Source organism: Silurus aristotelis (genome assembly GCF_946808225.1).
Source record: "Silurus aristotelis genome assembly, chromosome: 3".
NCBI classification, from domain to species: Eukaryota; Metazoa; Chordata; class Actinopteri; order Siluriformes; family Siluridae; genus Silurus; species Silurus aristotelis.
In genome coordinates, this window is record NC_139576.1 from 23,558,448 (window position 1) to 23,573,990 (window position 15,543).

Here is a 15,543-nt window from a genome sequence, read left to right on the forward strand (position 1 = left end):
TCACACACATTTGTGCTTTTCTGTCTGCCTCATCTTTTTTTTTTACTTTTCATATGAAAAACAGGATGTACAAGCATGAACAGGGCCTCAGATTATGGCAAGCCTCTGCACTTTAAAACAAAATATGTTGTGGACATTTCAATGGTATTAACACTAGTTTGAATTGCATCATAAACATCCTGGCCACAATTGGGTCATCACAGAGAAAACTCAAATGTGAGTAACCAAGTATCACTTTTTAAAAAGGAAAAGTATTTGTTAACTGCAAACTACACAGTCACCGGTAAAATACGAACTAAACTAAGAGGACAAATTTGTATTTACTAAAAGAAAGAACAATTCATCCCATTTAGAATATTATGGAGCATTGTGAAATGAAACAATAAACAAGTACATGGGCACTGCACTGCTGTAATTGTTTATTGTTTTATTTCACAATGCTCTATAATTTAAATGGGATAAACGTATATAGGAGTGGAAACTGCATTTATTTTTTTGCAAACTCCCCTGCAGGTATTCCACGTGCTGAATGGTTACAGGAATGACCGCTGCTGGCTGGGAACCACCATGACCAAGATCGTCATAAACTGATAGTTGGCCATTTTTGAAACTTTTACATCACTCAAATGTCTTACGGCGTCTTAACACTGTACTGTGCTTGAAGTCTTCTGTAGACATTTGCAGGTACACGGCCATTCACAAAAATTCTTATCACCACACACTCTTTCATGCACACACTGTTGCCTGCCATCTTGATTTCCGGTCTCTGGACTGGCCCAACACAAGTGCACTTACTACTGCATGTAGTACCGCTATGCTAGCATCCATTTTTATACCTGTTAAATGATGTCCCTGTTTGACTAGAATGCCCCTTGTGTGTGTATAGGCAGGTAGTCCCAGAGTTGCGACAGTTTACATTACGATTTTTTTGTTACAATGATGATAGTAATACAAAATCTTTGTAAAACATGTTTACATTTTCGCATGGCATTTTCATTTTTGTACGATATGTTGAGACGCTGCCGGTATATGCGCATCTCCTGCCTGGTGAGATGGCATATTCTCGCCAGCGGTCGACAGAGTTTAGTTGTCTCGGTTTTAGAGCACTTGTCTTTTAAGTGTTTCAAAGCCTAGTTTTGGTTCTTGACTTGGCATGTCCAGCTTCGCCGTCCACTCACTAACTGGAGCTTGCGCAAGGTTTATACATTACGGTACTATAAATTGCATTGTTTTGCTAAATATTAACTGTAATTTGTTAAATTACTACTTACTACTTAAATTACTAAAAAATACTACCCCATACTGATCACTGTTCTTGAAGGCTCCTGGGTAGGTTAGGCCAAGTCTTGATTTATGGTATTTAAATGTTACAATGGGGTCATTAGAACACATCTCCGCCTGATGGTTAAAACCAAAAATTTAAGAACAGAAATTTGGACTTATCAGACCAAACTGTGATGAGCCTGTTTCATCACAGTGTTTGATGGTTTTGGAGACTGTACTTGGAGATACAGTTTAAGATAGAGAGATAAAGATTTTACTGATTGATTAACTTTCATTTTTTAAAGAAATATTGGACTGTTTATTCTCTTTATTTAAGTGATTGTTTCCAGCCATAAAATGGATTTGTACAGTATTTGTAATAGCACTAATATGGTTATTGATTCCCTTCTCATCAAGACAACTGATGGTTTAAAGCACATTAAAAAGTCACAAATAATCAATGTCACAAATGAACTCTTGACCAGACACACCTGTGAATTGAAAACTATTCTAGGTGACTACCTTATGAATCTCATAAGAGAATCCCATGAGTGTGACAAGCTGTCATTAAAGCTAAATATAGCTAAATAAGAAAATATAAAACATATTCTGGGTTGGCTTTTGTTTACTCCATAATTACATACTTGTTCATTCATAGCTTGTATGTCTTTAGTAATAATGTACAATGTTGAAAAGAATATAAAAATAAAGAAAGAACACTTAATTAGAAGGTCTTTCCAAACTTTTGTCTAATATTATATATATATATATATATATATATATATATATATATATATATATATATATATATATATATATATATATATATATATATATATATATATATATATATATATATAAAATACCACCTATAATATTATGGCATTATAACATTATTACCGTGGCATCTGTTAGTGGGTGGGGTATATTTGGCAGCAAGTGAACATTTTGTCCTCAAGTTTGATGTGTGGGAAGCAGAAAAAAGGGGCAAGTGTAAGAATTTGAAGGAGTTTGACATGGTTTGACATTGTGAAGGCTAGACAACTGGATCAGAGCATCTCCAAAACTGCAGCTCTTGTGGGCTGTTTTGTTCTGCAGTAATCAGTATCTATCAAAAGTGGTCCAAGGAAGGAACAGTGGTGAACCGGCAACAGGGTCATGGGTGGCCAAGGTGTATTGATGCATGTGGGGAGCGAAGGCTGGTCCATGTGGTCCGATCCAACAGACGGGCTGCTGTAGCTCAAACTGCTGAAGAAGTGCTGTAATGCAGTAATGCTGTTAATGCTCGACAGGTCAGGAAAAAGGGGACCAAAACAATATTAGGCAGATGATCATGATGTTGTGCCTTGTGTGTGTGTGTATATATATATATATATATATATATATATATATATATATATATATATATATATATATATATATATATATATATATATATATACAATGCAACATCGATACTCACAGGGGTTACGTTCTATGACCCTCTCTCCTTTTGATGGTTCTTTTTTTAAGGGGAATTGTACATGTACTGTACTGTAAACTAAACAAAAATTGTGAATTACTTGTCATAATTGTTTAATTTACTAGTATAAATGAATAATACAATAATAAAAAATTTTTTTTAAACATTTGTATTTAATTTATTAGTGAAAGTGCAATATAATAAATTCATTAAATACAATGGAACATGCCTGAAATTGTGAAAATGAATTGTTTGTTTTTTTCGAAAAAAAATCTGCTCCTACCACATACAGCTCATGATTTGCTGATTAACGTATTGTTGAACTGGAAGAGTTGTGTGAGAGGAGCTTGAAACTATGCAGGTCAGTTTTGTTTTACTAATCTCAATAACAAACTAAGAAACTCTTTCAGTAGGCTTTTAGTTGAAACCTATTTCAAGAAACACCTACACCTATCTGATAAGCTTCTGGTCAAAATCAAGAAAAAAAGGAAATGGAAAACTGATTTAAATGCCAGAAAATGCTATACTGTATGTGTTTTGGTAATAATAATCCATGTGGACTAACTTTTGCCATTTGTAAACTGTCTACCGGCATTACCCTACCTTGTTTCACGAATATGCGTGTCATTTCCTGTTTTTTTTCCACTTCATAAATATACACAGTGAGGGTTGAAAGCTGTAAAAGCGTACTCATCACGCTGTAGGTTGACATGTCTGACAGACTCTTTACTATTTTTCTTAGCCTTTTTTTGACACTTGAACATGGTAAGTGGCTGTAAAGCAAATCGTACATTCCTTTTATTCTCTAACATAAATCTATTTGGTTATGTTAATAGAAAACAAATAAACTGGGTTAAAAAATGTACCTGTAACTATTTAGTGTATCCTTTTCTAATGTAATTTTTCATTATGTCTTACAAATGTTTTCTTCAGAGTTGAGTGGAACATTAACCTTTTCTTTTATTATACAGTACATAAAATAATTGTAATGGCTTTATTGAATTTTTTTTTTTTTACATTATCTATATTTGTAGCCATTCGTCATGTTTAAAAGTTGTTTAAAAGAGAGTTTGTCATTCATTTAAAATATAGAATAGAGTTGTCCATAGTCCATAGGTATCCAAAACCTAATTACATTTTCATCCATATTTCCATTTCAACAAATAGTTTGTTAAATTTTTCTAGTACCACTGATTGAGACTCATGATAAACCTTATTTATCGTTATTTTTCTAATTTATATGTTGATTTTTTTTCAGTATGCAGTGAATTCCAGGTTTGGACATTGCTGCAGTACAACTCCAAAGATAACAACTCAGTAAATGTCATATGCCAACATGATGCACCATTAAACTGGACTATGGGTGCTTATGTGTACATTAATGACCAGAACATGTGCAACACAAACAAAAGCAATATAGAATGTCCCAGAAGAGCATCAGGAAACCAGTTTAATTTTACACTGAAAATTACTGATGAGCAAAAAAAACTTTTTTGTTTTGTATATAAAAGTTCTCCACTCCCCATCCTAGTGAGAACGGGAGAAGAAATTATGTTCCCAGGTGAGAAATATCAGCATGTTTGGAAAAGAAATGGTTGTATTACAGCACAGAAAATTTAAAGAAAGAAAGACATTCATAGACTTTTCTTATAGCCAAGCATCTTGTCATCTATTATTTCTCAAATATTATATTTATGAAGCAATTCATGTATAATTTTGACCGTAGAAGCACAAAATCTTCTTCGTATTATTTTGAAGGAAGTTTTACTTCAGCTCCAATACCTACAAACTCATGCAGCAGCTTGCCTGTGGCCAATAATTCCTTATACGGTTTACTCAAATGGATTCTGCTTGGAACGGTGCTTCTGCTGTGTCTCTACAGTTTGATTATTACATCTGTGTTTATTCATCTAAGGGTAAGATAATAATCTGGTTATCCCCATTGATTCATTAACAAAACAAACTGACCAACTGCAGAATTTTTTTCCTTTTCTGTAGAAAAAGATTTCCGAAGAGCTTTCAATAACCTATGTTCCAATGCAGGTAAGAAAATTGTGCATACTTCAGAGAAATTGCAAGAACTCTTCAAAATGCCTATGTTTTGTTAAACAAGAGAATGCATCCACCCCATACTCAGGCTTTGTGTCAGTTTGATGGTGTGTGCAGTGATTTATATCGCACTGATATGGACTGTTAAACTCTAGAATTCTGATTTCTCAAAAATGTTGATTCATTTTGTATGACAGGTTTAAATTCTAAAATATTTATATTTTGCATTTTCTATAGTAACAAGGATAATAATACATTTACAAAAGAAAAAAACTATACTTATTAATAGTATAGTAATAATGTGGCTCTCTAAAACATTATACATTTATTCACCATTCATAAAACAAGTTACCAGTCTCCTGAAAACTCCTTTCATGAATTTGCATCTTTAATGAAAGAAATATGCATCTTTAATATATGAGACCTCTATTTATGAGAAATCATATTGCAACTACCATAATCTATATTTTGTTCATCAGGCTATCCTTTTCAAATATACATACAAACACTTACTAAACAGTATATACACGACATAGACAAAGGTTTGTGGACATCTGACCATAAGATTTGTATGTGCTGTTTGAACATCCCATTCCACATTCAGTCTGCATTTGCTGTTATAATAACCTGATTTGTGCATATTCGGCCACACGGGCATTAATAAGGTGAGGGACTGATGTAGGGTGAGAAGGCCTGGGGTGCAGTCAACATTTCAATCCATCCCAAAGGTGTTCAGTAGAGTTGAGGTCAGAGCTCTATAGCAGGCCACTCCTGACCTTAACTCCGTGGAGCTTGTTTTGTGCACAGGGGCATAGTCATGCTGGAACAGGTTTGGGTCTTCTAATTGAAGTAAAGTGAAAAATTAATGCTATCCATTTTTGTGGTTACAGTTTGCAGAAGAACAGGTGTCCCAAAATCTTTTTTTGCCCATATAGCAGATTTTATAGAATTTTTACAGTATTCAAACTTTAGATATTTAATGACTTTACAGATATGTGTGATTTAATATATTTTTATTTAGCTCTGGAATTGCTAATATTACATTTGTGCTATTAAGCCATAATATCAAGCATTATCTTGATAGAAACAGGTTGTAAGAATTCCGGCACACTATAACGAAATACAAAAAGTATTTTTGTATTTACTTCTGTTTTGTGTCTTCATCTGCAGCAAAACCGGCTCAGACCAAAGGTAATAGACACACTTTCTTGCACTGATCATCTTTCTTTCTGACTACATTTCTAAGAAAAATAAACAGTCCTCTTCCTCAAGCACCTAAGAACAAACTTTAAATGTGAGAATTTACTGATCCAACACACTGGTGTAAACAAGTTAGCACTAAAATGTGTGTTACCTTTGTGTGTAATATCTGAAGTAAATGCAAATGCCTTAACATGTGCACAGATGTTGTTTACTACTCCTAACCTAGTAACCCATTTCAGAAGAAAGGAGCAGACAAGAATGCAGAATACATGGACATGCGAGAGGTGCAGCACCAAGTACAACCCTTCAGAGACATGAACCACAACTCTCACCTGAATCGTATGGATGCTAGTATTTGATCCTCCTGTAAAAAAAAACAACAACAACAGAGTGTAACCCATGTATTCAGGACTTTACTATACCATACCTTTAAATGCATAAGATAAATCCATTAAACAACAAGCAGCTCAAAAATTATATAAAAATGACTGTATTTCTTTATATCTACTCGTAAAAGCACATTTTATAAACATGTTGCTATACCTTATGACTGAATCTTTGTTATCTTACTCATAGGTTGATACTGTTTAATATGTATGTTTTTTATATATAAAATTATGTGTGTGTGTGTGTGTGTGTGTGTGTGTGTGTGTGTGTTTATATATATATATATATATATATATATATATATATATATATATATATATATATATATATATATATATATATATACAGTATATGTTAGAGCTATATGATTTAGATGGTTTTCAAAAATAAATAAAAACCATTGTTTGCATTGTATTGACAGCATTGCTCTTTAGTTCAATTCAATTATATTTTATAGCACGTTTAACAATAGACACTCTCACAAAGCAGCTTTATAGAAATCCAGAGGCAGATTTAAATCCCTAATGAGCTTGAGGCAGTAGTGGCAGACATGCCATGCTTAGAGTGGAAGAACATAAATGGTCTAAGCCGTGACCTTAAACTCAATGTTGGTATGGTGCAGATGGTGCACCCTAAGTCTCTTCACACATCATCAGTGTCTGAACTCATTAAAGCTCCAGGGGCAAAATAAGCATACATCATTGTTGAAACATTTTGGACTTTTGGAAGGTTTGCTTTAAAAGCAAACTGAGGATAAGTATGGAAGGTGACTACTTTAGGTGTCTTTCAAAATTGTAATCATAGTTATGTACACTATTGGTAATGTTAAAGATTTTATCACCCAAATTGTATAGAGAATCTATTGTTTAGCCAAATGTCTTTCTATATAGAAAAAGGGGTCTGGTACCCCTTCATTCAGAGATGCTCCTTAAATATCCTGTTGCCACTTTTATGCTTAAATTGATTAAATGTCATTCAGGTGGTATTTTACACATGTAACTGAACTGCCTCTATGGTAATTGAATTATTTTTTGAGTATGAGCTTGTTTAAACATATAACTTGGAGTGGAATGTGGCTCACTTCAGTCTGTATTTACTTACAGTGTATTATTTCCCATCTGTAATAGCATATGGGAAATGGGACAACATGGTATAAAAAATGAAATGCATTTCTGAAGCTGGCATTTTACTGTATTCAGTAATTGGCTCTATTGTAACAATCACTTGTGAGCAAACCTGATTCACTATATTCATAAAAATCCTCTTTCAATGCCTGTCTTCAACGATAGACGCCCCTCGGTTCAATGCGAACAATTGGGTTTAGTGGTCAGATAAATCACAGCATAAGTAGACTATAAATTACTAGTGTAGGGATATTTTTTCTGCACAATGCTTGCTTGGTAGCTCCTGATGTAAGCAGAAAATGGTGACTAATTGAGTGAGCATGTGTGTCAACCACATCCGCTCCTTTTCAGTAATCGTCGTTGTCTCCTCACATAAATCTGTATACATCAGCACCTTAGATAATGCTTGCTGTAATCATAATATGATAACAGTCCCAGCACTGTTTATTCCTTTAGCCAGCATTTTTATATTATGCAATGACGAAAAGGAGCTGCGCATAAAGAAAACTGTAACTCAGCTACAGTATATGTATATATATAAAAGTATTTATAAAACTCCGACACAGATATCTTCCTTGTCAAAGTGAGTATAACTGTACCCAGTTCAAACTTTTATATTCTTTGTAATATTTATTCCTACAGTGTTTATACATTAAATCAAGCATAGAAAAAAAAGAAAATGTTTTGCAATAGGGTGCTGGAATTTTAAGCAGCATACGTGGTAATGATAACCCAATAGATTAAACATAAAATAAAAATAGAGTTTATTACTGTATATACAAATGATCTTTCAGAATTTAATTGGTCCCAAACCATCTCCCAAACCATCTAAAGACAATTTAAAGAAGACAAGAAACATATTTACAGAGGATGTAGGGGAAAACCGATATATATTGTAGCTGCAGTTTTCTGAAAATTCTAATTAACCACAGAACAGATATTGTGATTACATGCATGCGAGGCATTACAATTCGATATAAAGGTTGTTGGAGATGCCCAAGCTGACACTATTTTGCAGCTGCATACATTTATCAGATGTGCTCAAGAGACACCTCACATCCAGAAAGACAATATGAATGAAATGACTGCTCTACAGCAACTTCTGCCTACAGTGCAAATATTGCACAATATATGTTCAGTAATATAAATATTTCAGTATATATTACAGATAGATTTATCAATGATCCTGTTGACTGCTGGATAATTTGACCTCTGCTTAGTTAATGTACTGAATAACTTCAATGATTATAGACACAGTAAAAAGTCAAGGACAATTACATTATTATTCAAATCACCAACAAAAATTTCTTTTCATTTCAGTAGTACTGACTGATACAAATTAGAATGTATCTATTTAACAGAAGCCAAGCAGTACAATACATTTACAATGTGTTTAGTGAGGGATTTAACGATTGTAAATGTCTTGCTGCCATCTGCTGGCTTTTATAGGTATGACTGCTCAAGAGCAACGTGGAAGCCGATAAATTAGATCAAAATCATCATTTAGACATTGTTGAAAATAATTTATTCTATATTTTATCAGACATTGTGATATGTAACTTTTGTAAGGTTGGAAGCAGGTAGATCCAAGATTACTAAAAAAAAATGAATAGAGGACTAAAACATTTAGGAATTTCTTACGGGATGGAATTACAATTATAAATCTTAAATGTATAAATCAGTCTGCATATTGTAATATTATACCCAATGAGCAAGGAAATGGAGAAAGAGCCAAGAGAAATGAACAAAACCCAACAAATTTGCTTAGACCTTCTCATATTGTACAGTAGCCAAAAACATCGAAGCGGAATCTTTATCCTGCCTGCACCCAACTTCCCCAACATCAAGAAAAAGGATGTGCAAATTGCTTACACTTTGATGGCAACCCTTGCTCTCCAAAACCATGCCAAGACTTTGCCATTGTTTCTACAATACAAACTGAAATAAATCTTAGTATTGGTGGCCTGGTGGTAGGATTCTTGCTTGCCAAGCAGGAGGCCAATATTTGAATCCCAATCAATTCACAGCTGCACAAATGCCTCTTTATTTATTCGGGGGGGGGGGGGGAGGAGGAGGAAATCACAAGTCATTGTCATAAGCAACTTACAGTAAGTGAGTGTAAAACTGTAAAGTTTTTTGTTGTTTTCCCGTCATTAGTTCATATATGATTCCTTGAATCCTTATTTAATGATTTGAAAATGGGTCCTGTTCTGGCAGGATGGTTCAAGTTGTTGATGCTCTGACCAAAGCACTAACTATTAGAATGGAAACTTTGGCGATGTTTTAAAGCTGCCGTTTCAAGATTATATATTCACCATTAGAACCGGATGCAGTTTTAATTGTTGAACAAACCCAGACACTGATTTATACAGACTGAATGAGTTCTAGATTAACCCATGTTTGAAGAGGGGACCTCTTGCTAATGCCAGTATTACACATACGGCCTGTAGATGGCAGTAAACGATTTTTGCGGTTAATATATTAATACTAGAGTAAGAAAATCAACGGAAGTCTACGTCTCGTATACTCGAGTTTCAATTGGTTTTATAGACCCTATATAGGGGCACTTAATAGGATATGAAATAGTGGCTTTTACGCGCGAGGCAGTGAACTGTATATTCAACACGGCTTGGTTTGGGATTCGGCCCTAGTTAGTTGTAAACCACTGTTTTGTTAAGATGTTAGACAACAATGGAGTGGGGCTTCAGGTAGCAGTTATAGTTGTGAAGTTTAGTAAAGTTAAATGTAAATGTAAATATATGTATAGTATGTGTTTTAATTAAATTAAACATTACATGGAAAGCTTAGAGGCGCTTTTTCCGCACCCCGGATAAACAGCAGCGAGCTAAGGTTGCTAACTATCCGTTACGGTGAGCTAACTCGCAGACAGCAGTTCTTCAACTGGATTGTTCGCCCCGGTTAGGCTCTAAGGATAAAGTAAAACCGAACATCAGCGGCTCCTAATCAGAACGTGTTCAGAATGGACGTGAATTTGACTATTTCTCTGATGAGAGGTCAGATGGGGGTGGTGATTGAAAAGGCCGTGAACGCGGCGGTGGAGACGGTGTTGGGGGAGATGATCCGGGTGATGAGCCTCAAATTTGAACAACTGCGAAGAGAATTAACGACCAAAGAGAAGGAGAACGAGGACATCAGGAAGATGTTAGAATCCACTCGGTGTCAGATGAAGGTCCTGCGGCAGAAATATGTTAATGCACTGAACACTAAGGATGATAGACATGCGCCACACAGACACACACTTGGTCAGATTAACGCAGCCAGACAGGCAGCCGGTCATCTGGACGCAAGCAGACAGGCAGCCGGTCATCTGGACGCAAGCAGACAGGCAGCCGGTCATCTGGACGCAAGCAGACAGGCAGCCGGTCATCTGGACGCAAGCAGACAGGCAGCCGGTCATCTGGACGCAAACAGACATGCAGCCGGTCATCTGGACGCAAACAGGCAAGCAGCCGGTCATCTGGACGCAAGCAGACAGGCAGCCGGTCATCTGGACGCAAACAGGCAAGCAGCCGGTCATCTGGACGCAAGCAGACAGGCAGCCGGTCATCTGGACGCAAACAGACAGGCAGCCGGTCAGTTGGATACAACCAGAGCTCACCAGGTCACGCCTGATCATGGACTACCACTGAGAAGACGTTCTTCAAACACAGGATCACCCAGTGCTGAACCTCTCACACTTTCTCTCAAACCCCGGAACCCTGATCCAGCTCATACAGCACTACCCGTCCCTAAAACTCATAAAGTGACCCATGAACCTGTCCCAACTGAGAGTTGCCAAAATGCTGAAATACACAATGAGGAGGTGCCAGAATTAAAACTACATCTGGGATTGAAAGGTATCAGTTATGAATACATGCTATTAATGATGTCATTAGGGATCCAGTAGTATTTTCTGACATCTGTTATTAATTACAGATTAAAAAAGCACCTAAATAACTTACTAAAGTTTGCTGTGTATTAGCTTATGCAAAAGTCTTAAAAGCATGATGATGGCATCAATGGCACATGGCAGTGAATGCAACTGGAAAATTCAGATCAGATATCATTATATTTCAGTCAGATTATAATTCAGTACGTGCGTTTCAGATCAATTGTATAGTAATCAATAGTGTTAAAATATATGAAAACGGAAGAATAGCTGAGCAGTGTGTATACATAACCTAATTACTAGGGTTTTATAAAACCTGATAACTTTTTTTTTTATTATTCCATAGTGGAGAACACGTGCAGCCTCGCACAAGAGAGCAGCGATCCTCTATGGGGTCAAACACCTCAAAAGACCACAGAAGCTGAACACACTGAGGTCACAGACCCAAACCTTCTCCCTGTTGCTCATACAAACGAGGCACTGAACCCGGCTATAACAGACACCAGCCAACCTGTTTTAAAGATCAAACAGGAGGAAGCCGAGGTCGAGATCGTCGAGGTGAAGGAGGAGCAAGCTGAGCCGTCCACTTCAGAGCTTTCTAAGATTGAACTTCACCAGCATTTGGCTGGAGCAGGAATAGCCATAGAGCTGCCAGTGCCTCAACAGTGTGCCCAGATACCTTCAGGGACTGAACCTGCTTTCATGGGTGTGGACCCAAGTGCATGTGAGTTGAAGCTGATCATTCTTTCATTTTTCATCTAATCAGTAGCTATAGTAATAATCTATTGTGGTTTGGTGCCATATGCTGCTCAGAGCCCATAACTCACTAAAAAAAAGTAAATGCAATTAGAGAAACAGATTTTATAAATAAATAATACGTGTGTAATTTATCTTAAATCACACTGAATGTTTTTTTTTCTTCTTCTATGTATTATTTATCACAGTTATGGATTTCTTTTTGTTATGTGATAAATGTCTACATTTAACCAAGGGATATAGCATTGAAATATTTTCTTTAATCTCACAGGTTTAGACAGACTGAACTTTTTCCTCTCTCTGAAATTTTTCCCCTCTCTCTCTCAAACTTTTCAAGTAAAATAAAACATTACTCAAACAGGCAGTGATTTATTAACACAGTGACCACAGTGTGTCAAGAAATCATTACTCCACCTCCACACCATTACACCAACTGCACAAGCCTGGAGTTTACACAGGGCAGATTAGATCCATGGATTCATGATGTTGGCACCACTGCAGCCTCGGCTGTCTGTTCCTGCCTGAAAGAAGTTGAACATGAAGTGGGCTCTTGCAGCATGTCAACCTCAAGGTTTGATGTGCATGTTGAGATTCTTCTGTGTTCGACACAATTGTACAGAGTGACTATCTGAGTTACTGATACTGGCCATTCTTTATTGATGTATTACATCATCATTGTTTTTTGCAGACCCTACACTCACACTAATTTTTTTTTAAAAACCATTCTGTTTAAACACTGTGATAATCCCAGGAGCTCAATACTTTCTGAAGTACTCAAATCAGCCCTTCTGGTACAGTCATCATATGTGTTCCCTATTCTGATGTTTGATGTGAACATTGCCCTGAAGCTAATAGCCTGTATCTGCATGATTTTCTGCATTGCAATGCTGCCACATGAGTGGCTGGTGATAGTTATTCACATGAATGAGCAGGTGTACAAGTTTCCCTAATAAAGAGTTTGGCAACAGGCTACAGGATGATTCCGTGACCCTATTTATTGACGAAGTCCTAGTCTTTAGCAAAAGTGTAAAGTTTGGCATGAGACCTTTTCTTCATAACCTATAAATGTAATGTAAATCCTTCATCTATAAATGGGTACTGACGTGAAGACTCTTGCTGGTTTGAGGTCTCCATGTAAACCAGACGTATATGGAGCTCAGGCTCGAAAGAACAGGTGAGTGATTGCGAGCATATTTAATAAAATATAAATTTATTTAGCAATATTTAAAAAGCAAACACAAAAGATTTTTAAGGCTTTTTTTAATAAACACTATTTAAAATCTTCACGCATACATAGTAAGAGTTGTTAATAATTTCTTTACCTGCTTATTTGTAGAAAAACCAAGACGCAAGGAGAGCTCCAGGAAATACAGAAAGCAAATAAATGCTGATCCTGTCAAAAAGATGGCCATGCTGGAGGCGAGACGTCAAAGGTTCGCTATTCCTTCAGTGTTTTTTTTTTTTTTTTTTTAAGAGCATGTTGTGGATTACCTTTTTTCACCAATTTTTTTAATTTTAAAATAAACATTTTTCCCCACCAGGTATCAGGAAAGAAAAGCCAAAGGAGAGATCATGTCCAGCATACAACTCCCTATAGAAAAGAGAATAAAGCTGCAGCAGAGATGGGTGGCATCAAAGCAGCGACAAAGAAGAAAAGCAAAAATCCAAAACTGCCCAATGTTTAGCCTTTAAAACGCTTTTTAAGTTAGCGATTAGTTAATGGTAATGATTTGTATATTGTCATCACGCATATTTTACATGATCGGTCAGTAATTACATTTTCTGTCATGTACACTGTTTACTTAAAATAAAATAAAGTTATAAAATAACTTTTGGTCCTGGTGAAAATAAATGTATCATCTCTGTACATTTAGTGCATCTATCCTGTTTTTTCCTCCAATTATATAGAAATGTATAAAAAGGTTTTCTAAGTGTTACCTCCTATAGCATTCAAACAAAATATAGTTGAAATAGGGTGAAAACTTTGAGTCTGTAATGTTTAAAAAAAAAAACCCATGCTTACACACTCATCCGTGTCTTTTAGATACTGAGTCTCAGCTGACTGTGGCAGATACACAGAGGCAGATGCATCCTTTCTGCAAAGACCTGATGCTGTATGAGGATTACAAGCGAAAACGTATAGAAGTGCGTAAACGCAGCGAGACCCGACGGCGCGAGCTGGAGCGGACGCTGCCACAGGCTCTACTGGCCGACCTGGTGAAGGAACGCAGGGAAAAGACCCGTCTCAGAGTGGCCCGCTGGAGAGCCAAACGCAAGTTGCAGGCCTGCCTGATGGCACAGGCAGCACAGTTTAACAGCACACAGGCTTTCTACACTCAGCGCAACGGCAGGGGGAGGGGAGGTGCCGGCCCACAACAGGGGAGCATCGGTCTCGGTACAGCTCAGTCTGAGTCTGGTGTGTACAACATGCCACTGCAGATGGGCACCAATCCCTTACTGGCAGCACAAAGACTCGGCATGGCCGAAGGTCAAATGCAGCCTGGAGCCTCTGTGTTTGTACAGCAGAGAACTTCAGCAGCCGGAACTGAGAACTACCAGTAAAATTTGAAAAAACAAGTATTGTAATAGGACTTTCTTTACTTTGAAATAGTAACAAGTTGAATCCAATACTGGCTTTAGATTAAGTTGCAAACAAAACACATGCATTGGATGAAAATCTGACTGAATTGTTGACTGAATTCTGACTGGAAGGACAAATATGTGAGGAAAAAAATTCTGAGATCCTGAGGATTTAAAAAATACATTTATTAACCAGTAGCAATGAACAGGACCTTAATTGTAATTCTTACTCTTGAAGTCCATATGTGTGGTTTTATGTACCTATTCATATCTCATATTGTAAATTATCTCACCTTTTTTTATCTCTCCAGCCTTCCTTTATCACTTACAATTAAACAGTTTTTTGTTTTTTTTTATCAGTGCGTCTTTAGGACTAATATTTTCAAATCTTGTCTGTCCTGATTGGTTAACCACATATCCTAAATTATAATACACTGTGATGAATAATAGTCTAATGAATGTATCCTTGAAGATTCACATTATGTAGGACAGGTTTTTTTACAGCTGAATTCCTCTTCACCATCCACATGTTGCAAGAAAATGCTTGAAAATCCAATTTATATGTCCGTAAAGTGCCAATAATAAAATGATTGTAATACAATAAATATTTATCATTATGGAAAGATTGCATGTGGGTATAACATTAAGAAGTGACATTAAAACTACCCCCTTGCACATTATCCTGCTGAAAACGGCCACTATCATTAAGGTAAACCGTAGCTGTGATGGAGTGTTGGTCTCAACACTGTTTAGGAATGTAGAATGTAGCATCCACATGAATGCTAGGACCCAAGGCTCCCCAGCAGAATGTTGCCCAGAACATACACTGT

At 36.4% G+C, this 15,543-nt stretch overlaps 2 protein-coding genes across 6 annotated transcripts; both read left to right on the forward strand.

Moving 5' to 3' along the window:
- The first annotated feature begins 3,362 nt into the window (after positions 1-3,362).
- Positions 3,363-6,462, forward strand: LOC310724324 (uncharacterized protein). Of its 2 annotated transcripts, none has more exons than XM_083538169.1 (6): positions 3,363-3,490; positions 3,984-4,286; positions 4,484-4,641; positions 4,724-4,768; positions 5,945-5,965; positions 6,217-6,462. In XM_083538169.1, exons 1-6 carry the CDS (start codon positions 3,436-3,438, stop codon positions 6,334-6,336), a joined length of 702 nt encoding a protein of 233 aa, XP_083394295.1. In that variant the 5' UTR covers positions 3,363-3,435; the 3' UTR covers positions 6,337-6,462. The 2 variants fall into 2 exon arrangements, with proteins under 2 accessions (XP_083394295.1, XP_083394296.1); XM_083538170.1 differs by having other exon boundaries at positions 6,220-6,462.
- A 3,598-nt stretch (positions 6,463-10,060) lies between these two features.
- LOC310723491 (uncharacterized protein) lies at positions 10,061-15,318 on the forward strand. 4 transcript variants are annotated; one of them, XM_083536646.1, is made up of 6 exons: positions 10,061-11,345; positions 11,724-12,101; positions 13,260-13,307; positions 13,470-13,566; positions 13,675-13,855; positions 14,178-15,318. In XM_083536646.1, the coding sequence occupies exons 1-5, from the start codon at positions 10,469-10,471 to the stop codon at positions 13,823-13,825; spliced, it is 1,551 nt and encodes a 516-aa protein (XP_083392772.1). In that variant the 5' UTR covers positions 10,061-10,468; the 3' UTR covers positions 13,826-13,855; positions 14,178-15,318. The 4 variants fall into 4 exon arrangements, with proteins under 4 accessions (XP_083392772.1, XP_083392771.1, XP_083392770.1 ...); XM_083536645.1 differs by lacking the exons at positions 13,260-13,307; positions 13,470-13,566; positions 13,675-13,855 and having other exon boundaries at positions 10,066-10,901; positions 11,019-11,345; XM_083536644.1 differs by lacking the exons at positions 13,260-13,307; positions 13,470-13,566; positions 13,675-13,855 and having other exon boundaries at positions 10,066-10,894; positions 10,985-11,345.
- The last annotated feature ends 225 nt before the right edge of the window (positions 15,319-15,543 follow it).